Source organism: Gigantopelta aegis, chromosome 6 (assembly GCF_016097555.1).
Source record: "Gigantopelta aegis isolate Gae_Host chromosome 6, Gae_host_genome, whole genome shotgun sequence".
NCBI lineage: Eukaryota > Metazoa > Mollusca > Gastropoda > Neomphalida > Peltospiridae > Gigantopelta > Gigantopelta aegis.
In genome coordinates, this window is record NC_054704.1 from 53,533,236 (window position 1) to 53,559,137 (window position 25,902).

The window sequence follows — 25,902 nt, forward strand, 5'->3', positions numbered from 1 at the left end:
TGGGACTCGATCCTGTGGCACCGAATCGCCCGCAAATTGCGAGACTAACCACGATGTATGTATGTATGTATATATGTATGTATGTATGTATGTATGTATGTATGTATGTATGTAGGTGTGTATGTCCTGTTTTAAATTGTTATTGTACCAGAATCTTACATAGGCGCATTGTGATTTACGTCCAATACGGGAAACTACATAAGCTACGAATTCTTCGTAACAAGAAAACATATCCTTTATAAATCAGGAAATGAACTCTAGATATCACGTATTCATTTGTATTTCTTGATGTTACGATTTTATTCTGATTTCTCAGTATAAACAAAAGTGCATTTGTTTCTTTCAAAAACTAGATTTTCCAATGCCAAGAACGCATTTATCAATATCAAGAATTATTGGTTAAACGGTAGAAGAGGGCCAAGATAAACAAACTCCATCGTCAGAAACTTTTTAATTCATTGTAAAGCTCATCTAAATATAAAGCTTATTGATAAGAATGATCAGATAAGCAATAATTTGTCCCTACCAATAGCTGCACTTTGTTCTGACTTTGGCACGAAAACCAACACTGTGCAAAACAAGAGATTTTAATCATGATATATTTGGACTTGCACTTCGGAAAGATTTTAGATATGCCATGCATTGTGAACCATGTAAATGATTGTGAACCCAGGCCCAACCAATCGATAATCTGACCAATCAAAGGAGAAAATTGAAACAACTTCTTACAGGGCACTGTCTGGAGTGCGCAAGGAAAAAGTGGAAGAAATCAAGCACCATAACTAACCTTTTGAAATTCTGTGACGTAAGAAATGCGATCTAAGTATAGGACACATAGAAATGGGATTATGCCACTGATGGTTACAATTACTCAGTACTTCATCGATTGCAATTTAACCAATTGTTTCGCTTTCAGCGGCATGACGAGTATTATTAAATACACAGAATTGCACTTACATAATAATAATAATAATAATAATATGCATGTATTTAAATGCAATTACCGAAAAGGAAAATCAGTCTGAGAGAAAACATGCATTACAAATTCCTCCAGCTTTGTAGAGCAGCAGAATAAAAAATGCTATACTTGTACGTGTTTCTTGGATTTGAGGGCAACCGTTATGTCAGATCAATTTCTGTTATTTTCATGCGCTGTTAATGAAGACATTTTATTTATTGTTGAATCTGTAGAAAAGAAAATTACTGCCCATTGAATTGCTAACAAAATCGTACTGGGCCCTAAATAACAGGGAGGATGAGTGTTAAACCAAACTCAGTGGACGAAACAACACACTTTTCAGGACTAGTGCTTATGAAAACGCCATTCAAATAGCATTACGTTAAAGTCTGGACTTTATTAAAGTCTAGACTTTAACTTTTATAAGCAGGTTACATATTTCGAAGCTATCTTAGCCCTACTATATCGTAAAACCGTCGGGGACTGTGATGTGTGTCGACTGTCGTGGAGTCTGAGATTTTAACGTCATGGCAACGCCATGTACACACTGCATGCATGTGACGTCATTAGAGATTTGAGACTAGATTCTACATGTTGTATAAGCACTTGCCCTGAAAGATCTGGGAACCTCCCCCATACATATCTTGGAACATCCGCCATACAATTTAGAAAAAATGTACTCATCAAAATATTACCTAATAAGATGTTATTAGGTTTCTAACTTTAATGCCATACAAATTTCATGTGTCTGATGTCATTAGAGATTGAGTCTAGACTAAAGGTTTAATTAGCACGGACCCAGCTTACCAGGAGTACGTCAGTCGCGGTGAATTGGTTGGAAGAAGATACCGGTATGTCCCAATAGGGTCCATTTAGTTGAGTCCATGAGCGACTACAGAATGTTTTCGAAATCCGAAAAGGACACCAACGATATTCCAAGATACACTGACATGCATTATATAGATGTTTTCCATAGTATTTTAAAATTCGGTGGCAGGGGTGATATAATTAAATCGATAACAAAACAACAACAACAACAAGAACCTAAAAGGAAAATCCCAACACCCTGTCAAAATTGAGACTAAAATGTTCACAAGAGATTGGAAAGGAAATAGTTTATTTAACGACGCAATCAACACATTTTATTTACGGTTATATGGCGTCGGACATATGGTTAAGGACGACACAGATATTGAGGGAGGAAACCCGCTGTCACCACTTCATGGGCTACTCTTTTTGATTAGCAGCAAGGGATCTTTTATATGCACCATCCCATAGACAGGATAGCACATACCACGGCCTTTGATGTACCAGTCGAAGTGCACTGGCTGGAGCGAGAAATAGCGCAATGGGCCCACTGATGGGGATCGATCCCACACTGACCGCGCATCAAGCGATCGCTGTACCACTGGGCTACGCCTCTTCTCCACAAGAGATTGATGCTTTTAACAGACACATACATTCATGGTATTCAAACCAAATTAATCGTTTTTAAAAAAGAAGTGCCAAGAGGAATTAAAACACAATTGCCGTGGACAGTTGCAAGGGTTGTAACACCCACAGTGTAATACGTTCTGAGTGGTCGGTAATACATTCATTTTGTATATTTTTTTTAATATTCCTGTATTCCAGGTCTAGTATGCTTACCAACGTTCTGCGAAAACTTGACGGAGAAGACAGTAAGGTCCCGCCATCTTTTGACCAAGGTATGTTATATAGACCGTGTTAAATAGTCCTTTTAAAGGCGCATTGTCCAATTAAATATTATATAAAGTACATCTGGCTGACACTTACAGGTTTTTTTTACTAAGACTATTCATGTCTGTATATCCGGTATGTCCTTGGTTGTTCTAAGCTCTATACAGAGCGTTATGTAACCAGTTTCTTTTAATCGTCAGTATGATAATTCGGAAAACATCGATTCTTTATTTGCCAAAAACTGGTTTTCGGTTTTTTTAATCTCACTGCCCCCTTTTCTTTTACTCCTTTGAATTCCATCTCATTTCTTCCCGATCTGTCAACGTTTGATACGTTTTTAAACAACGCGTTTTAAGATGAATGGTATATAACGGACACGAATGTATTATTATATTTCTTACATATCCTAAAAAACACCCAAGTTTTAAGCACATTGTAACATCTTTATCGACTAAAAGATATTTACAACCCTTTGCACTTGTAGCTGACTTACGCGTCATAGACACATGATTGCCAGGTTAACTATACGTCACAGTGTAATCGATTTCCATCGTGCTGGTTTGTATTGGACGTATGGCATTGGTGACCTGATCATCACCTAGGAGCAGCCAGTCGTATGTCTTGAAAACGAAAACATCGATATCATTGAAAATATTCATATAAAATTCTTAAGACACATCCTACCAGTTACAAAAAGGCATCCCACTATTCATGTTATATGGAGAACTAGGCAGAAGACCCCTTAAATTAATTATACAACAAAGAATTATAAGTTTTTGGGCCCGTATCGTATCTGGTAAACAAACAAAATCATCGTTTTTACTGCATGAATTAATGTTACATAACTCTTCCGTTAAAGGGACATTCCTGAGTTTGTTGCATTGTAAGATGTTTCTGAAAAATAAAATATTCTACGATTAAACTTACATATTAAATATATTTTCTTGTTTAGAATATCAGTGTCTGTATATTCAATGTGTTTCTGGTCATCATAATATTTGTAAGAAGCTCAAATTAGATTTTGACTTCAAATTATTTCGTACGTACGAAAAAATATATTTTAGGAAATAAAATGAAATTTAACCTAGTACAAACATTAGAACAATCAGAAACACGTTTAATATACAGCCACTAATATTTTATGCAGAAAAGTATATTTGATATGTAATTACAATCGTTAAAAATCTCTTTTACTCGATAACATCTTTAAAATTGCAGCAAACTCAGGAATGTCCCTTTAATGGATATAGTTATAAATGGATACAAATGGTCGAAGATATATTTAACCAGCTAGGCATGACACATGTTTGGATGTCACGGAACTTTTCATCCATAAAAATACTTCTTAAGCAAATAAAATTAAGACAAAACGACCAGTTTTTACAAAAATGGAATAGTAACATAGCTTTATCACTAAGAGGTAAAATGTACTCTATATTTAAAGAAAACCTTAGATTAGAAAAATATCTTATTATATTACCTCAAACATTTTGGGCTATATTTCTCAAATTTAGAACATCTAACCACTACTTACCAATCGAAATAGGACGCTGGAACAACACCCCATTAGAAGATCGAACGTGCACATTATGTAACAATAATGATATTGGAGACGAATTTCACTTTTTTATCACATGTACTTATTTCACTAACTCATTAACTAAGCCATATTATTATAATAGACCAAGTACGTTAACATTTAACCAACTAATGACGATTAGCAAAATAGGTGTTCTCAAGAAATTATGTAAATTAATAAAACAAATTATTGATAAATACAGTAAACCCTAAAAGACCACTGGTGTATAGTTATGTATAATGTCTATCACTACCCAAGTATACATATATATATATATGTGCGCGTCTGATTAGCACATTTTGGTAGTAATTACAATAATGTGACATTACATTACTTTATTCTAATTGTATTTTATTATTGCCTTATTATTCTGTTGTATTTGTATTATACTATTGTCTCTATTACTGTATTGCATTTGTATTAATACCATTGCACTATTGTCTCCTGTAACTCCTATCTTGTAACTACAGTTTATATACCATGTTCCTCATATGCCGTTGTGTAACGGCCTAGGCATAATAAAGTTCTGTTCTGTTCTGTTCTGTTCTTGAAATTGTTAACTCACGTACGTGTGGAAACAACTATGTGTTGTCAAAAATAACGAAAGGTGTTCTCACCAACGGGTGTGTAAGAATTCCAAGTAATTGAGGTGCAATATTATTCGCCAGATAATACTGCAGGCAACCGCTATCAGTGAAATGTCTATAAATTAAACAAACACCTGGTTGAACTTTCCAAAAATTATATCATATCTTGACGAGATGCATCTTGCAATCTCTCTTTCGCTGGCTACACAAAACAGTGTTCGTAATGGAACTGATTACGAAATGCATCCTGTAATCTCGCCTTCGCTGTCGAAATAAAATAGTGTTCGTTATAGAACTGATTACAAAAATAAGCTTTTATTCGTTGTCTGATTTGAAAATTATGGGTTGTAAACTGCCGGAAATATTTGTACGTGATAATTCACTCATAAATAAAATTGTCCGTGACTAGACGTGAAAAATGTAGTATATCAGGTAAGAAATTTAATACGTTTTAGACAAAAATATCATACACATTTGTAATAGGACCAAATACATGTAAATTAATGCCAATTCCAGGACTGTACGACCGATATCTGGGAGGGGCACAGTGTCTAGTGGCACAAGCCATATTAAAAAAAATCTTTATTTGAATATAGAGTAGAAAACACCCCCAGCACAGGCCCCCGCCCCCATTTCGATCACACGGACTTGAATACACGAAAAGATTGAATTACAATGTTATAAATGTGATGACCCCCCCCCCCCCCCCCCCCTCCGACCCCCCCCCCCCCCACACACACACACCGCTAACTTAAAAATCAGTTTAATATATAGCTGACTCTCCCGCTGCTGTTATTTCTAAACTTCTGTACGACCTGTTCATCCTGTATTGATTTTCAAACGTAATAAAACATATTAGTTGATGGGGATGAGGAGTCAATTTGTTGGTTTGTTTTTCTACTTAGTAGTTGTGTTATGACGGGAAAAACACTCTAAAAATTAATTAAGTGCCAGTAGACGTTCTGGCAATTCTCTGCTGATGTCATATTATTATAGCAAGTTTTCACCTATGATCATCTTAAGTGCATAATTATATAAGCGCTTAAATATCACTTCATGAAACAGGGTCCAGGCCTATAGAATACAGGGGAGGGGAGGGGGGAGGGCTTGTATCACACACTGGACGACAAAAATGTACGTTGTTTTCTCCATCTCTGTGGTATTACATATTAAACATATAGAGGCTATTTCATAGGTTTTTTTAATACGATTTTTATGTCAACGAGCGATGTGTAAAAACCATATTTTCATGAGTTGATATAAAAATCGTATTCGAAAAAAACACCATTTTGCGTTTTACTAACATCTTTCACTTATCCTATCCAAATTTAATTCACCATGGTCTTTTAAAAAGAAATATGAATAAAAATTATCTTTATTTAGTTATTAAAATAATAATTATTTAATAATACTGCTGTGCAAATATATCTGAAAAAGAGATCCTGTCGAAAAGCCTCAGAAACAAAACATGAATCGAACTGCAAGTTAAACTTTAACTTACACTCAACGACAGGACATTGTGTCATCATTATTTAAAGCTTCATACTCAGTCAGTTTTATATATTTTATCGTAATTGTACTTCATATCCATTTTAAATAGATGCAGTTGTTTAAATTACATTTGTTTTGTTTTTTCAAATACCATCAGATGCATTGGTAATCATAAAAAAGATGAAGGGACACTAACCTCAATAATTAAAACGTAATAATTTACAAGGGAGACAATTGAATCATGAATTTATTCACAAAAATATAAATATGATTTCTATATTTTCACTAAAACTAAAATACAGTAAAAATATGACTTTTCACTGAGTATCACTTTTATGATTTCTGTAGATTTGTTGCAAGCATATTTTATTGTACAAAGAACAAAAGAATTGGGCACAAGTTTGACTACTTACGAGGCCCTCTTCTATATTCATACAATATACTTGGCGACCTATATTACATAGCTGTAAATATAAACTACGTGTATACATTCAAGGATAACCAGTGGAAGGAAATGTATTATCTGTAGATCTATATATCTCATAGCTATGTATATAATATATTTTCTTGTGTAGAATACCAGTGTCTGTATATTCAATGTGTTTCTGATCGTCCTAATATTTGTAAGTAGACCAAACTGGATTTGGTATCCCAGTAATTTCATACATACGAAAACACATATATTAGGACATAAAATAAAGTTTGATCTAGTACAAACACTATATGACGATCAAAGTGAGTGAGTGAAACTATTTGTACCTGCCCATGTACCACGAAGGTTTCAGGCACGCCCATCCTGGGCTTATCATCTGACTTTCACCAGTGACTGACTAACCGGCCTCGATGGCGTAGTGGTTAGGCCATCGGTCTACAGGCTGGTATCTACTGGGTTCGGATCACAGTCGAGGCATGGGATTTTTAATCCAGATACCGACTCCAAACCCTGAGTGAGTGCTCCGCAAGGCTCAACGGGTAGGTGTAAACCACTTGCACCGACCAGTGATCCATAACTGGTTCAACAAAGGCCATTGTTTGTGCTATCCTGCCTGTGGGAAACGCAAATAAAAGATCCCTTGCTGCTAATCGGAAAGAGTAGCCCATGTAGTGGCGACAGCGGGATTCCTCTCAAAATATGTGTGGTCCTTAACCATATGTCTGACGCCATATAACCGTAAATAAAATGTGTTGAGTGCATCGTTAAATAAAAAAATTCTTTCTTTCTTTCACCAGTGACTAAGTTTAATATACAACTCAGGGTTTCTAGATTATGATATCCGCACTCCCATGGCTAGTGATGTTCAATATTCGGCTAGTAAATAACTACTATCACATTGCCTGATGGCTAGTGAAAAAATTTTGTCAAATGCTGCATTTCAGTATATTTTGTAAATATGAATATCCTGCCCCCACCCCATCCCCAATTTTAGTGTTTTTAAGCTCTAGCTCTCTCTTTAGGTGACATAATTACTATTAGTAAAATTGTATTAACTTAAAGTAAAGTAAGGCTAGTGAATTTTTAATCGTGGCTAGTAAATGTTAAAAATCACTGTTCCCATGGCTTGAGGATTTTTATAACAATTCTAGAATCACTGCAACCAGTAATATTTCATTTAGAAAATATATTTAATATGTAATAACAGTCATTAAAATGTCTCTGTTGGTCGACATCATCTTAACAGTCGCCGAAAACTCGGGATAGTTCCTTTAAAGAAATATACCCAAAATATTTTCTAGTCCAGAATTAATTTTGCGGAGTATGTTTATCTGGGACAGAACTAGCACGAAATAGTTAAAGCCGCAGACCCTAGTTTCAGTCCGTGAAAATGGACACTAAGTTTAGTTAATCTACAAACCTGCAACACATTTGGATAATGTCATAACACAGAAGCTAAAGTCTGTGATATTTCAACTGTCCAAACATAAGCTAGAGCTTGACTTTTTAACCATTATTTCTCAAACGAACGTGCGTTTTTAAAATTATGAAAAATGCATTTTGGGGAATTACAAAAAACATGGATGAACAGAAGCACTTCAGGTGTACGAAAATAAATATTCTATATAGTAAAATGTAAGTACTTCTAATTTAAATTATGAAAAACGGCTTTAATTGTGAAAAAATACGTCGTAGTGTTTAAAAGCTAGGGTCTGTCATTTTAATAGACTAGCTAGACATGATGGACTTTCTAAGACGTAGACGTGTTACCAGAATAGTACAGTTATTTAAAAGAAGCAAAAATAAACTAAAATATAGGGAAAAGCGTTAATTACAACATATAAATAAATACATATAAACAGCGTATTAAAATTTGGTACATGTACAAACAAAACAACTCGTTAAGAAAAGTCTCTTAAGACTGAGTAGATAGAAACTTTACGTTAGATCCCAGAAACACATTAAAAAGAAAGAAAGAAATGTTTTATTTAACGACGCACTCAACACATTTTATTTACGGTTATATGGCGTCAGACACATGGTTAAGGACCACGCAGATTTTGAGAGGAAACCCGCTGTCGCCACTACATGGGCTACTCTTTCCGATTAGCAGCAAGGGATCTTTTGTTTGCGCTTCCCACAGTCAGGATAGCACAAACCATGACCTCTGTTGAACCAGTTATGGATCATTGGTCAGTGCAAGTGGTTTACACCTACCCATTGAGCCTTGCGGAGCACTCAGTCAGGGTTCGGAGTCAATATCTGGATTCAAAATCCCATGCCTTGACTGGGATCCGAACCCAGTACCTACCAGCCTGTAGACCGATGACCTAACCACGACGCCACCGAGGCCGGTACGACACATTAAGTCGTGTATACTCAGCATCACTATTGAAGGGTCATTCATATTGTTAGTACAACTGAAGTGTGCGTGAGTATGTGGATGGCAATCATGCACATTATTATACCCATGGTGAGGACGCATTGCACGGGCACAACATACAGAATTTCAGACATGGGTGCGTTGAGACAACCCATTTGTTGGGATGATAGTAGGTACACGTGTTTGCATAACTTTTACCATTTTGTTGTGGTCTATAACCGGAAGTACCATTATTCATATTGAAATCCAAATGTACTTAGAAAACTTCACTCTGGGCCTAATCCTCGAAGGCCATACATTCCTTCTTTCATAATTAGTGTGTTGGACGGGCATCGTTAACATGTGTGGTACTAACCAGGGCCGTAGCTAGCATGGAGGCAAGGTGGGCAGTTGCCCCTCCCCACTCCCCCCAAAAAACACAATTTGGAAAGCATTATATAAACTTAAAGAAAAGGAGTTTTAGACTATTAACTACTCAGTTGCCCCCCAAAACAAAAAATCCTAGCTACGGCCCTGCTAACAATATGAGAGGCCTTTCAATAGCGACGCTGAGTATTTATAATAAATTGTTTTTTAACAAAATTATTTTACTTAAAATGTAAATTTAATTTTCAGATTTACCGACATTTGTTGAGTGTGCCATATATGTCGACAGCTTTGATTCAATCAGCGAGGCATCGATGGTATGTACATTATTTTCGAATTTATCCATCCATCCATCCATCCATCCATCCATCCATCCATTGAAATTAATCCATCCATTTATTTATTATATATTATGCAGATGACTGCTTATTACAGGTAACCACTTAAAAATGTTTGCTTCTTAATAAAGGTGTTTGCTTAATAAAGGTTACCATTTGATAAATAGAGAATAATACATGAGTGACCGTTAGATACCATTTATCTCACAACGAGTTGTGAGATAAATGGTATCTAACGGACACGAATGTATTATTCTATTTCTTACATATCCGCAAATACCAGGTTTTAACATCTTTTTGGACTAAAAGTTATTTACAGCCGTTGCATTTGTATCGAACTTACACGTCACAGACACATGATTGTCAGGTTAACTATACATCACAATGTAATCTATTTCCACCGTGTTGCTTTTCACTGGCTGCTTGGCACTGGTGACCTGGTCATCACCTAGGAGCAGCCAGTCGTATGTCATGAAATTGTTAATACACATTCGTGTGTTAACAACCCATGTGTTATCAAAAATAATGCATGGTGATCTCACCAACGGGTATGTAACGCCCTCAATAAAGGGGGCGGGACGTAGCCCAATGGTAAAGCGTTTGCTTGATGCGCGATTGGTTTGGGATCGATCCCCATCGGTGGGCCCATTGGGCTCTTTCTCGTTCCAGCCAGTGCACCACGACTGGTATATCAAAGGGTGTGGTATGTGCTATCCTGTCTATGAGATGGTGCATACAAAAGATCCCTTGCTACTAATGAAAAATTGTAGCGAATTTCCTCTCTAAGACTTATATGTCAAAATTACCAAATGTTTGACATCCAATAGCCGATTAATAAATCAATGTTCTCTAGTGATATCGTTAAACAAAACAAACTTTATTCAATAAAGGTGATTGCATAATAAAGTTGACTCCTTAATGTAGCAGGTTTGAAAGTACAGTATCATTGGCGGATCCAGAGGGGGTCACAGAGCTATTGTATCCAAGGTACCCACCCCACAGTCCGTTGAATTTAAAAAAGTGCATCCACAACATATAACACTAAATTGCCCTATAAACACGTCTTGGAGCATTTTTATTTAAAAATATTTTGGGGAGCATTATCCCTTCAGAAGAAGCTCGACCCATTGCCTTCGACAAATTGCCCTTTTTGGAAAATTTGTGACCCCCATCTTTTACAAAATCCTGGTTTCGCCCCTGACATTACTGCTAAGACTACACCCTGATTTGACTGTATACTACTTTAAAACCAGGACTACACGGTGAGTCTGCTGCTGCACATGGTATGGAATCAGCCCGGCCTTAAGTATCTCTACGACGTGCCTTACTTCGAGGTGGACCCCAAGAACATGGAGAAGATCTGGATCCCCGACCTCTACTTCCCCAACGAAAAGAAAGCAGCCTTCCACAACGTCATGATGCCCAACAAGATGATGCGCATCTACCCAGACGGCAGCTTGTCCTATTACGCCAGGTATCGTGTAGTTAAAGGCGCATTGTCGTCTTTTAGTTATCGTGTAGTTAAAGGTGCATTATCGTATTTTAGCTATCGTGTAGTTAAAGGTGCATTGTTGTCTTTTAATTAAAGGTTCATTGTCGTCTTTTAGTTATTGTGTAGTTAAAGGTGCATTGTTGTCGTTTAGTTATCGTGTAGTTAAAGTTTGTTTGTTTTGTTTAACGACACCACTAGAGCACATTGATTAATCAATCATCGGCTATTGGATGTCAAACATATGGTAATTCTGACTCGTAGTCATCAAGAGGAAACCCGTTACATCTTTCCTAATGCAGCAAGGGATCTTTTATATGCACTTATCCACAGACAGGACAGCACATACCACGGCCTTTGGTGTACCAGTCGTGGTGCACTGGCTGGAACGAGAAATAGCCCAATGGGCCCACCGATGGGGGTCGATCCCACACCGACAGCGCATCAAGCTAGCGCTTTACCATTGGGCTACGTCCCACCCCCGTGTAGGTAAAGATGCAGTGTCGTATTTTAGTTATTGTGCGGTTAAAGGTGTAGTTTCGTCTTTTAGTTATTGTGTAGTTAAAGGAGTATTGTCGTATTTTAGTTATCGTATAGTTAAATGTTCATTGTTGTCTTTTAATTAAAGGTTCATTGCCGTCTTTTAGTTATTGTGTAGTTAAAGGTGCATTGTCGTCTTAGTTATTGTATAGTTGAAGATACACTGTCGTCTTTTAGTTGTCGTGTAGGTAAAGCTGCATTGTCGTATTTTAGTTGTCATGTAGTTAAAGCTGCATTTTAGACTTTTAGTTATCGTGTAGTTAAAGCAAGCCAGACGAGCCCTCTACCGAATGAGCTAAATCCCACCCTCTTAATAACTCCATGATATACAATGCGCTAAAAAACGTGATCATCTATACAGATGAAAATGGCAGTATGTCCTACTGTATTTGAAAAAACCCCTCAAAAACCCCACCCCTAAAAACCCTAACAAAGCAAACAAAACCAATATAAAAAGTCCACAAAAAACAATGTCGTATTTTCATAATTTATCATTTTCAATGATGCAGAAGCAGAGTATGACAAATATTTTGAAAAGCCACTAGCCACAGGGCTAGTGGGTTTGTGAAAACCACTAGCCCACCAAGATAAAGCACTAACCCAAATTCCTGATCAATTATAACTGGATGTTTATATAATTTTTGTATCATTACACATTTACGAGTATAACAGTAAAATAAAACAAACACTTAAATCATGTTGTAACTTTCAGTTTTGTCGTGTCGTACGTTTGGTCTTTTGTCAAGTGTGATCCATTGTCATTGTCCCGTTTTCGCTTTTGCCCTCCCCCTCGGGGAAAGATAATTGAGCAAATTCATGGTTGGTATCTAAACCCACTATCAAATTAATTAAATTTAAATGAGGGTACGACAATGTGACACACGGTAATGGATGGTTCATTGTATTTGGTTGTTGGTTATACATTTAGGGCCTACTATTTATGTCGCCAAGAACGGTGATGCCAATGCAGAAGGCAGCCTGTCATAATGATCAAGTTAGGCATCATTTACCGGCACGAATAATGTTGTCTTTTAATAATTAAATTTTATTATCTTCATAGACACGGTCGACTGCCTGGTATATTACGCCATGTACCATTTATTTTCAATGTTCATTGTCGTATTTTAATAATTTATTATCTTCAAAGATGCAGACAGCGTCATGTCGTGTCCTACTCGATGTCAGGTATTATTAGTGATATATCATCGTATAAAATATTTAAACGCTGGCCCCACCTAGGATATATTCTGATACTGACATTTCTCCAACAGTTTGCAACAAAAAACATTTTTCTCCAACTATATACATTAAAGGCTACTTTAAACTGGATGCGGCAGTGCGTGCGTTTTGGGTATATACACCACAAACGATTATTTCATTGCGGTTGAACGCACTCATCCGGTCTAAACACTCTCACTGAAACTAATGCATTTCAATTTGGTTAGTCGCACGCACGCGACGCATCCATTATATATTGGCCTTTACTATATAAAATGCTGTCGTGTTCTAACAAATAAGATAAGTTCTGTTTATTTTAATATTTTAAGATGCAGTCAAATCGTCTTTGTTTGTAGGTTGTCCCTAACATTCAGCTGTCCGATGAACCTAAGGTTTTATCCATTTGACAAACAAGTCTGCGCCCTCCAGATGGAGAGCTGTAAGTATAAGAACTATATATTGTAGTCTGACTGAAAATAATGACGTTTAAGGCACTGTAACTGCCAGTATTTCTTATTTAAACAATTGATAGAAATGTATGTGAAGTTACAAGCCAGTACTACCATAAACTAAACCACTACTACCAACAACGACAAAAAACAACGTTTTACCTCCCAAACAAAACCCCCACCCCACCCCAACAAAGCCACAAAACAACAATGCCCCCAAAACAAAAAAACATAGAACGACAACAACGTCACGAACCAGTGTCTAAAAGAAACAAAACACTAACTCAAAAATCATTTACAACATATTTATTTATACACACAAATCTCTCCCCAACCAATACATATAAACATTACATTCATGTAGACGTCACTTACACTATATTTAACCTATGTTGATATCCGTCTTCAAAATATCACAGATTATCATAGAATAAAATAAAATATCTTTAAAATAAACATTCAAAATTAAATATTAAAAATGTTATGATTTAACACATGACAGTTCACAATCACCGTTCACCATAATCATCATCATCCTTCATCAATCACTGTCATCACCGTTGTCGTCATCATTATCCACCAATCACATTCATCGTAGTCACCAGTCAGTAACCACCATTAGCATCGTTCAACGATCACCATCATCGCCCTCGTCGTTATGACCATTCACTGATCACCTTCCTCATCGTCACCACCGTATCATCGACATCGTTGTTGTGACCATTCACTAATCACCAACGCATTCATGATCATTCACATCAATGTCACCACCGCCACCACTCATCATATTTATCATCGGCTTCTTAAACCAAACACTGAAATACAATATACCATATAACAACAGTAACAACTAAAACAGCAACTAAAACAAAAAGAACTAAAATAACAAAGCAACAACAATAAACACAACAACAACAATAAACAAAACAACAACATTAAAAACAAACACTACAAACACAGCAACTAAAATAACAATAACAATAAAAACAACAATAACAACTAAAGAAACAGACATTAAAACACAACTAAACGAAGAATAACAACAACAACAATAACAATTAAAACAACAAAAGCAACCTCTAAAACAACAACAACAACTAAAACAACAATGACAAGTAAAACAATGACAACTAAAACAAAAACTAAAACAATAACGACTAAAACAGAACTATAACATCAATAAAAAGTAAAACAACAATAACTAAAACAACAACTAAAACAACAATAACGACTAAAGCAACACTAAACCAGAACTAAAACAACAATAACATCTAAAACAACAATAACAACTAAAACAACAACTAAAATATAACTAAAACAATAATAACAACTAAAACAACAATAATAACGATATCTAAAACGGCAATAAAAACTGAAACCACTAGAACAACAATAGCAACTGAAACAACAATAACTAAAACAACAATGACCACTAAAACATCAACAACAACTAAAACAACAAAAACCACTAAAACATCAATAACAGCTAAAACAACAATAACCACTAAAACATCAATAACAGCTAAAACAACAATAACTAAAACAACAATAACAACTGAAACAACAATAACTAAAACAACAATAACCACTAAAACATCAATAACAACTAAAACAACAAAAACAACAAAACACACTAAAACAACAATAACTAAAACATCAATAACAACTAAAACATCAATAACAACTAAAACAACAATAACTAAAACAACTAAAACAACAATAACAACTAAAACAACAATAACAGCTAAAACAGCAATAACTAAAACATCAATAACAACTAAAACATGAATAACTAAAACAACAACTAAAACAACAATAACTAAAACAACAACTAAAACAACATTTAACAACTAAAACATCAATAACAACTAAAACATCAGTAACAGCTAAAACAACAATAACTAAAACATCAATAACAACTCAAACATCAATAACTAAAACAACAATAACTAAAACAACAACTAAAACAAAACTAAGACAACAATAACTAAAGCAATAATAACAACTAAATCAACAACAACAAAAAGAGAACTAAAACATCAATAACTAAAACAACAATAACTAAAACAACAACTAATACAACAATAGCAACTAAAACAACAACAACAACAACTAAAACAACAACTATTAAAGAGAACTAAAACATCAATAACTAAAAAACGGTAACAACTAAAACAACCAACTAAAATAACAACTAAAACAATAACAACCAATAACAGCAAAAATAACAATGAAAACGACTAAAATAATAACAGCAACAATAACAATAAAACAACAATAACTAAAAAAACAGCAACAACTAAAACAACAACTAAAACAGAACTAAAACAATAATAACAACTAAATCAACAACAACTAAAACAGAACTAAAACATCAATAACTAAAACAACAATAACTAAAACAAAAACTAACACAACAATAACAACTAAAACAACAACAACTAAACTAAAACAACAACTACTAAAGAGAACTAAAACACCAATAACTAAAAAACAGTAACAACTAAAACAACAGCAACTAAAACAACAACTAAAACAATAACAACCAATAACAGCAAAAATAACAACGAAAACGAGTAAAATAATAACATCAACAATAACAATAAAACACCAATAACTAAAAAACAATAACAACTAAAACAACAGCAACTAAAACAACAACTAAAACAATAACAACCAATAACAACAAAAATAACAATGAATGAATGAATGAATGTTTAACGACACCCCAGCACGAAAAATACATCGGCTATTGGGTGTCAAACTATGGTAATGCAAATAAATAAAGTGATGATCAACATCAATATAAAAATTCAAGATTTAAACAAAAACAGTGCAAAAACACAAATATCACAGAATTTTACAGATACTGAATTTTACTCAAAATTTTATTTTTGTGCTGTATTGGCCATTCTCAAAGAGAATGTTACACCCCTGCACCACGGTGAGGTTACAGCACGCACAGGGGAAATAACAATGAAAACGACTAAAATAATAACAGCAACAATAACAATAAAACAACAATAACAAAGACTACAAAAACAACAATAAACAACTAAAACAACAATAACAATAACGACTAAAAGAACAACGACAACCAACAACAGCAACAACAACAATGAAAAGGACCAAAATAACTAAACTAACAACAACAACAATAACAATAAAAACAACAACAATAACTACAAACACAACAACTAAAACAACATCAACAACAACAACTAAAACAACAATAACGACTAAAACTACATTAACAATATAAACAACAATAACAACTAAAAGAACAATAACAATAACGACTAAACTAACGTTAATAACTAAAACAACAATAAAAAACCCAACTAACAACAGCAACAATAACAACTACTAAAACAATAATAACAACTAAAGTAATAACAACAACAACTAAAACAACAAAAACAACAACAAAAACAACTAAAACTAAAACTAAAACAATAACAATAATTTAAACAACAATAACAACTAGAACAACAATAACTAAAACAACAATATCAACTAAACAACAATAAAACGACAATAAAAACTAAAACAATAAGTACTAAAACAACATAATGAACAACAATAACAACTAAAACAACACCTAAAGCAACAATGAAACAATAAAACTAAAACAACAATAGCAACTAAAACAACTAAAACAACAACAATAGCAACTAAAACAACAACTAAAACAATAATAACAACTAAAACAACAATAACCAAAACCGCAACTAAAACAAAAACGACTAAAACAACAACTAAAACACCAACAACTAAAACGACAATAAAAACTCAAACAATAAGTGCTAAAACAATTAAAACAACACCAAAGGCAACAATGAAACGACAATAAAACTAAAACAACAACAGAAACAATTAAAACAACAACTAAAACAGTAACAATAACTAAACAACAAATAACCATTAAAACAACAATAACAACTAAAACACAACTAAAACAATAGCAACTAAAACAGCAACTAAAACAACAATAAGATCTAAACAACAACAAGTAAACCAATAACTAAAACAACAATAACAACTAAAACATTAAATTGTTTCAGTTGTGTCTCAGTCACAGTCTGTATCCTTAGAAAAGACATAATTCCTTCATATCTTTTGCCCCCGTTTTGTTTTAGTTGGATTCGACTCTGAGAAGGTCGTCTTAGAATGGGCCAACACTTCCACACCAGTGGACATCAACGAGCAGATCGTCCTGCCACAGTTCCAGGTGACCAACAAGGACAGCAGAGAGTGCGACCATTCCAGACCTAGAATAGGTGAGTGATGCAGGTCTAAATATAAACTAGGACACATCTAAAATGTTTGTCTCTAGTCCTTCCCACAGGGAACGCCTTTTTTTCATACTATGAACTTTACTACACGTTATTTATTTCTGAGCCGATTGTTTTCTAAATCGCACAGTATTTTTTGTTATTTCCAAACCATTTTCCCTTTTTTTCTTACGTGAAACCAAAACTGCAATTATTTACACAAAATATTTTTGTAAGAGGATGAGACGGACTATAGGACAGAGGTTAATGATTAAAGCGACAGACTCTAGTTTTTAAACACTACTACTGTTTTTCAGTTAGATATTACTTGCATTTTGTTGTTTAGATTATTCATTTCCACACTTCCAAAGTGTTTCTGATCCCGTGCTTATAAAACATTTAGTCCAGACTCAATCTCTAATGACGTCACATGCATATAATTTGTATAAACACCAGACCAGGCCATCTTAATGTTTATAATACCATGAAATGCTTTGGGTTTTTAAAACTAATTTTTAAAACGCACATACCTACGAGAAGTAACGGTTATAGAGACGAGCTGTAGTCTATTTTTAGAGGGTATATCCCCGTTTCAACGTCACAGGCTCTTGTTTCACTCTATAGTAACTTTATCAAGATGTGTTATACGTTTGTAGATTAACCAGACAGTTTTACTTAGTGTTCATTTTTTTCACAGGATGAAGCTAAGGTCTGAGATTTAAATGAGAAAGAAAAAAAGTTTAAAAGTTAAAGTTTGTTTTGTTTAATACCACAAAAAAATCATATTGATTTATTAAGTAATCTGCTATTGGATATCATACATGTGGTAATTTTGACAGTGTTAGACAGGAAACTCGCTACATTTTTTCCATTAGTAGCAAAAGTAAAGTTTGTTTTATTTAACGACGCCACTAGAGCACATTGATTTTTAATCTTATCATCGGCTATTGGACGTCAAACATATGGTCATTCTGACACTGTTTTTAGAGGAAACCCGCTGTCGCCACATAGGCTACCATTAGTAGCAAGGGATCTTTTATATACACCATCCTACAGACAGGACACCACATACGACCACCTTTGATACACCAGTCGTGGTGCACTGGCTAGAACAACAAATAGCCCAATGGACCCACTGACGGCACTGACGGGGATCGATCCCAGACCGACCGCGCACTAGGCGAGCGCTTTACCACTGGGCTACGTCCTGCCATAATTGAGAAATAAGTCAGTGTGGTAGTCGTCCATCTTTTGACGAGCTACGTCCTACTAACAGCGCGGAGTTTGAATCCCAATAAGCCTGGGCCCGTGCTTATAAAACTTTTAGAGTCCAGACTCAATCTCTAATGACGTCACACGCACACAATTTGTATGGCGTTGTCATGACATTACTGTCTCAGACTCTATTAGAGTCTCGAGTCTCGACTCTAAAAGCTTTATAAGCACCAGGCCTGGCCTAGTGCTTATAGACTCAAGACTCTAATAATCTGAGATTTTAAAGTCGTAGAACCTAGTTTTAACACCTCAAAAATGAACTGCCCCCACAACCCGTATTGGAGACAATCCACGAATTCGGCCAAAAACGATAGAGATATTCGAGCAAAATGAGCTTGTCCGAAACCTTTTTACATTGTATTAGTTGTAATCAATATAACAATGTGTAGTGATTCGTTTGCAACCCTTTATAGCTTTTTGACAGTAAAGCTAATATGAATAAATGTTGTTATACAGATTCAGACATATTCGTTTAATTCGGGCAAAAGTGGAAGCTGGTACGCCTATGTGGTTAAGCTAAAAACGACCCTTATACTGTCCCCACCCGCACCCCCACCCCCGACACCCTAAATGAGCAAAATATTTTTGTTGGGTTATAATAGGGCCTACTATGCAAACAAAAATAATCCTTCAAATAGTAAACATATTACTGTTTAAACATTTGGCTAATTCTTTTATCCAAATGACAAGAAATCACGTTCAAACGCATATTTTGTTTTTCAGGAGAGTACGCTCACGGACCCCTCCCCTAAACGTCTCGCTCGCGTGAATAACGGCCCAGATAATGCCCCCCCCACCACCCCCCCCCACACTTAACGGGCCCGTCCCCCTAAACGTCTCATGCGCTGTGAACCCTTGTGCCATGCTTATTATGTTCATTGCCCCCCTCCCCGCCCCCCCCCCCCCCCCCCCCCAACAAAGACACTTAGAAAAAACTCTTCGACAAGCCTGCATTTCGTTGTAATACAAACGCAAGGATGCCCAGAAGCACATTCGGATGTATCAAAATGGGCAATCTAAACAATAAAATATAAGTAATGTTTGATTTCAGTTGTCAAAAATTTAGCTAATTATATAAAAAAATATACGAGTACTCTGCTTTTTGAGCGCTATAGTCCTTCGCAGCCTCCATTTAAAGCTTGTTGTTTTTTTATTTGTGTGTTTGTAAAGGGGAAGGTGGGGGGGGGGGGGAGTGTGTAAATAATTTCAGTTTGGTTTTACTTAAAAAGAAAATTAAAAGTGTTTTGGAAATAACAAACTTATACCATTTTTAATGTGCAATTTAGAAAACAATCAGCTCAGAAATATAAATAACTTGTGGCACATACTGTTGTAAGAAAACCAAGTTCCGTGGTGGGAAGGACTATAGACGGACATCTGGACAATTCATGCACCCGAGTACTCTGCATTTCGAGATTGATTATAGGCCTAACTGTCCATTTTATTTTATTATATACTGTATTATAATATATATGCGGGTGTTATGCAAATACATTATTATTATTATTATTATTATTGTTATTATTATTATTATTCGTATGCATAATACCAAACAAACTGGTGTCAGCAAACAAATAAAAACAAAAACCATACAACAACAAGAATTAATAATAATAACAATATTACTGTTCAGGCCAGACGGAGACACTTCTTCTTCGTCGTACGCTCTGCCGGGGACCTTCAGGGGTTCATTTGTAGGCCAGACTGCTCTTTTCTCTGATTCTGGTAGGTGGGACAATGTTGCAGGAAATGTTCCACAGTCATGGATGCTGTACCACACTGACACTCCACCCCTTCTTGTTTCTGAAGAAACGTCTTAATGCATTCTAACCTATACATAGGAATAAAACGACTGTATAATAATACAGTGTATCATCCATTAATGGCTTTTGTAGGAGATATCGCTGGCACTATAATTTGCAATATATCCTGCGATATTCTCCTAGGAAATATCGCTTCTTATAATCTTGATTGGTCAAACTGTAATCACAAAACAATATTTTGTTACGTCACTGTGTATGTTTCAGCACTAAAGCTATCATTAATGACGTCACGCTACTATCGTTCTGCTAGTTAACGAGTCTACCACTGCCAGTGGTGTAGCGTGGGTTGCCAGCGCCCGGGGCAAGGCGCCCGGGGCAAGGCGCCCGGGGCAAGGCAAGTATTGCGCCCCCTAACCAGTGGACCGTTAGCACTCCCCGAGTCCCTTCCACCAGTCCAGAATTTTGTGCCCGAGGCGACCGCCCCGATGGCCCCGCCCACGCTACGCCACTGACCGCTGCCAAATATAGTGACATTCAACCCACATTACCGACTTTGTTTACAACTGTCGCAAATGAAAATAATGATAATGGATGATAAAAAGAATACCCCCCCCCCCCCCATCGTGTCTTGTGATATAATTTATCAGCACTCGGATTTCATACTTTTATCAACTCGTGGTGATAAATTATGATATCACAGGACACGAGGGGGTATCCTCTATATATTATAAAATAAAATGGACAGTTAGGCCTATAATTCGATCTCGAAAGGCAGAGTACTCGGGCTAAGGCCCAGACTAAGGCCCAGAACATACCTACCTATTAAAGCCGATAGTCTAGTGCAGTCAACTGATAGAAAGGTGCCAGAAAGCCGTTATTGTAGATAAACCGTCTAGCACACGTTCCTGTTCAATGGTAACCCGTCTCGTCGCCCAAATATTGTTACTAAATGTTGCTTACGTCAAACAATAGGTGTGACGTAATAGTAATACATATCACCTGAGAGAAGAAACGACGTCACGTTAAAAAAAAAAAAAAACCCCAAAAAACCCCCAAAAACCCCACCGTTCAGTCCAAAAAGAAAGAAAGAAATGTTTTATTTAACGGCGCACTCAACACATTTTATTTACGGTTATATGGCGTCAGACATATGGTTAAGGACCACACAGATTTTGAGAGGAAACCCGCTGTCGCCACTACATGGGCTACTCTTTCCGATTAGCAGCAAGGGATCTTTTATTTGCGCTTCCCACAGGCAGGATAGCACAAACCATGGCCTTTGTTGAACCAGTTATGGATCACTGGTCGGTGCAAGTGGTTTACACCTACCCACTGAGCCTTGCGGAGCACTCACTCAGGGTTTGGAGTCGGTATCTGGAATTAAAATCCCATGCCTCGACTGGGATCCGAACCCAGTACATACAGCCTGTAGACCGATGGCCTAACCACGACGCCACCGAGGCCGGTTCCGTTCAGTCCAGTTCGTATCAACGCGGAACAGTGCGTACTGATCCACACTACGTTTCGCAGTTGATACATCGCCGCTCAGTGCGATGAATTTGCACTGGCGTAGAAAGCGGGGGGGGGGGGGGGGGGGGGGGGGGAGACAAGGGGGGCATGTGCCCCCCCTCTTTTCAGATATTTTGCTTGCTTTATAATAGTGTAAACGTGTGTAAATATAAAAGTGTGACACCCCCCCCCCCCCCCCCCCCCCTCCCCACACACACACACACTTTTTGGCATCTTCCTACGTCACTGATTTGGATTAATCAGGTTACGGGGGAGACACACAAAATACACTTGCAAATTTATTCAATCAATTTATTTTCCTGCTTATATCCAGTATTTCAGGGCAGGCAGGCCTGGCCTGGTGCTTATACAACTGTTAAGAGTCTAGACTCGAGACTCTAATAGAGTCTGAGACACTAATGTCATGACAACGCAATACAAATTGTATGCATGCGATGTCATTAGAGATTGAGTCTGGACTCTAAAAGATTTATAAGCACGGGCCCAGGTAACACATAAATCAGCTATCTGTGCTGTATGTTCAGGACACTAGGTTAGTCATTAGTGAGAGAGACGTACCTTAAACCTACCCAATGAGTCGTTAAAACTTGCTCTGGGTGGGAGCCGGTACCGGGATGCGAACCTAATACCTACCAGAAATAAGTCCGATGGCTTTAACCACTACACCACCGAGGCCGCTATACACTTGCGATGGGTATCGTTTTGGAAATTTCCAAGCTCGCCCTAAGGATTGATTTTTTTTATTGAGACTCGTTTCAGAAAACTCCCCCCCCCCCCCCCCCCCCGCAAAAAAAACAACAACAAAAAAACATGTTAAAAGAACTGAATGAATGAATGAATGTTTAACGACACCCCAGCACGAAAAATACATCGGCATTGGGTGTCAAACTATGGTAATGCAAACAAATAAAGTGATGATCAACATCAATATAAAAATTCAAGACTTAAATAAAAACAGTGTAATGAACTGTGCAAAAATACAAATATTACAGATAGATACTGACTTTTACTCAAAATTTCAATTGTATCTCGAAGAAAACAAGAGGATTTGTGCTGTATTGGCCATTCTCAAAGAGAATGTTACACCCGTCTCAGAAACTATTAATCTTGTCGGCGTCACGCAAGTTATAATGGAAGATGACGTAATAAACCTACATATTAAATGACGGTCTTGTCGGTAGGTGTGTCCCGAGCGTAAGACTAACCCTGTGTTGACAGTTTGCCCTCTTTACTTTGGCCTCCTCTTTCCACCCTTTTAAGACTGTTGACTTTGATTTGCCCTTCCCCACCCCTTCAATACAATTTTAGATTTGTGACCGTGCATGGATATTGTATACATTCACATATTGAAGTTGTACTAGCAGTGTTCGCATTTACCAATACATCTTTCGATTCTTTCAGGCAATCATAGTTGTCTGCAGGCGACATTCCACTTGGAGCGCAACATTCAGTATTATATCGTGCAGATGTACATTCCCAGCATCCTCATCGTCGTCGTCTCGTGGATTTCATTTTGGCTCACCGTGACGTCAGTGGCCGGACGAATCTCATTGGGCGTCCTCACGGTGCTCACCATGACGACCCAGAGTTCAGGGGTCAACGCCTCGCTCCCGCGCGTGTCCTACACCAAGGCCATCGATATCTGGATGTCCACGTGTCTCATGTTCGTGTTCGCTGCTCTCATAGAGTTCGCTGTTGTTAACGTTTTAAGTAGAAACGAAAGATTGAAAATGATCCGTCGTGGAACTCGTCAAATTCCGGACGACGACGAATACGGAAACGTAGCTATTACAAGGGAGATAAGAGAGGTAATAAAATTAAGAGAAATGATGTGCTGGTTTCGTTTCATTTCTTCGTATTTTCGTGCTTATGTTTAACTAAAGTTCAAGCACGCTGTCCTGAGAACACAACTTATCTTGACTGTTTGTCAAAGAGAGTGGGTTAAGTCTTAGTTGTTTGTTGTTAGTGAGAGAGAGAGAGAGAGAGAGAGAGAGAGAGAGAGAGAGGGGGAGGGGGGGGGGAGAGAGAGAGAGAAGGGGGGGGGGGGAGGTGTAGTAGCTTTACACCTACCAAACGAGTCGTTAAGTGTCAGTACCTACCAGCCTTAAGCCTGATGACTTAACCATCGAGGCCGGTAGATACGGTAGCTGTATGCTGTTAGTGCTCTACAGCTGATTCCTGGGAGTAGTCACGATCTTGTGAAAACATCCTTTGGACTCTTTCTTGTGCTGCAGGACGGGACAGTGGTAAAGCGCTCGCATGATCCGCTCTCAGTTTAGGATCGATCCCCGTCGGTGGGCCCACTGAGCTGTTTCTCGTTCCAACCAGTGTCCCACGACTGGTATATCAAAGGCCGTGGTATGTGCTATCCTGTCTGTGGAATAGTGCATATAAAAGATCCCTTGTTACTAATGGAAAAATGTAGCGGGTTTTCTCTCTAAGACTATATGTCAGAATTACCAAATGTATAACATCCAATAGTCTGTCATTGAGTTTTGATATGCATTTACCTGTTTGAAATATATTGCTCTCATTAAAATATTAAATATAATATTTAAATCACAAAGAACTCACTTTACATAGCGTCGAATGTAGATTCCCCTTTTCGACATACTAGTATCCCTACTCTTCACATTGCCAGTGGTCAACAGGCAACTTTTAGCTGATTTTGTATCATGTTTAAAAACAAATCCAACTTATTGCGGTGTTGTCGACTTTGGTGTTCACTTTCTGTGTTAAACTCTTGATTAATCATTATTTGTTCTGAAGGAATGCAATAATGTGAACTACCAATGACCCACTTTTATGGGGTTATGATTCTGGGGCCTAATTCACTAAACTCTCGCAACTTTGCGATCTCACAGTGCAATGCTAAAAGACTTGCAAAGAGGATGCTTTGTTGTCTAGCAAAGGCTAAGTGACCTTTGTGAATTAGGCCCCAAATCCCTCGCTAGAACTCTCTCTCTCTCTCTCTCTCTCTCTCTCTCTCTCTCTCTCTCTCTCTCTCTCTCTCTCTCTCTCTCTCTCTCTCTCTCTCTAATGGTACAGCAACAGGTGATACCTTAATACTAGCATTCAAGCCAATCATTTGTCTATACATGCCACTTAAGGTCTTTAATAAAAAACAATGTTTAGGTCTTTAATAATTTCTTTTTTTTTCTTTTCTTTTACAGACAATTGTCAACATGGACGGCGACGTCCGCCTATCTGCCCACCAGAAGCGGCGCTTCAGCCACGTGAACATCACGGGGATCCAGGTGGCGATGTGTCTGGACAACTTCTCTCGGGTCATGTTTCCCTTCGCGTTCATGGGCTTCAACACCTTCTACTGGCTGACCTACCTCGTGTGGGGAGCCGCGGAGGAGCCTCGGGCAGACGGCTTGTAGTTGTAGAGGGAGTCGGTGGACAAAACAACCCCTGGCTTCAGACACATCCACCGGGGAATCTCGGAGGATGAACTCTAGACAGTCGTGCTTGAACCTTCAGTTGATGTAAACACGAGTCAAATGGTCGATTGATTGGACAAGAGCA

At 37.0% G+C, this 25,902-nt stretch overlaps 1 protein-coding gene and 1 long non-coding RNA gene across 2 annotated transcripts; one reads left to right on the forward strand and one right to left on the reverse strand.

The window, feature by feature from the left end:
• The first annotated feature begins 2,594 nt into the window (after positions 1-2,594).
• Positions 2,595-25,902, forward strand: LOC121374625 (glycine receptor subunit alpha-2-like). The gene is made up of 9 exons (XM_041501731.1): positions 2,595-2,664; positions 9,745-9,812; positions 11,087-11,307; positions 13,437-13,519; positions 17,669-17,809; positions 19,802-19,805; positions 20,712-20,803; positions 23,773-24,179; positions 25,545-25,902. Exons 1-9 carry the CDS (start codon positions 2,598-2,600, stop codon positions 25,755-25,757), a joined length of 1,296 nt encoding a protein of 431 aa, XP_041357665.1. The 5' UTR covers positions 2,595-2,597; the 3' UTR covers positions 25,758-25,902.
• On the reverse strand, positions 17,487-21,952 carry LOC121376131. Its single transcript, XR_005958407.1, has 3 exons — positions 21,661-21,952; positions 20,705-20,909; positions 17,487-17,800 (listed from the first exon to the last, which is right to left on the reverse strand). It is a non-coding gene; the product is annotated as an uncharacterized LOC121376131 (long non-coding RNA).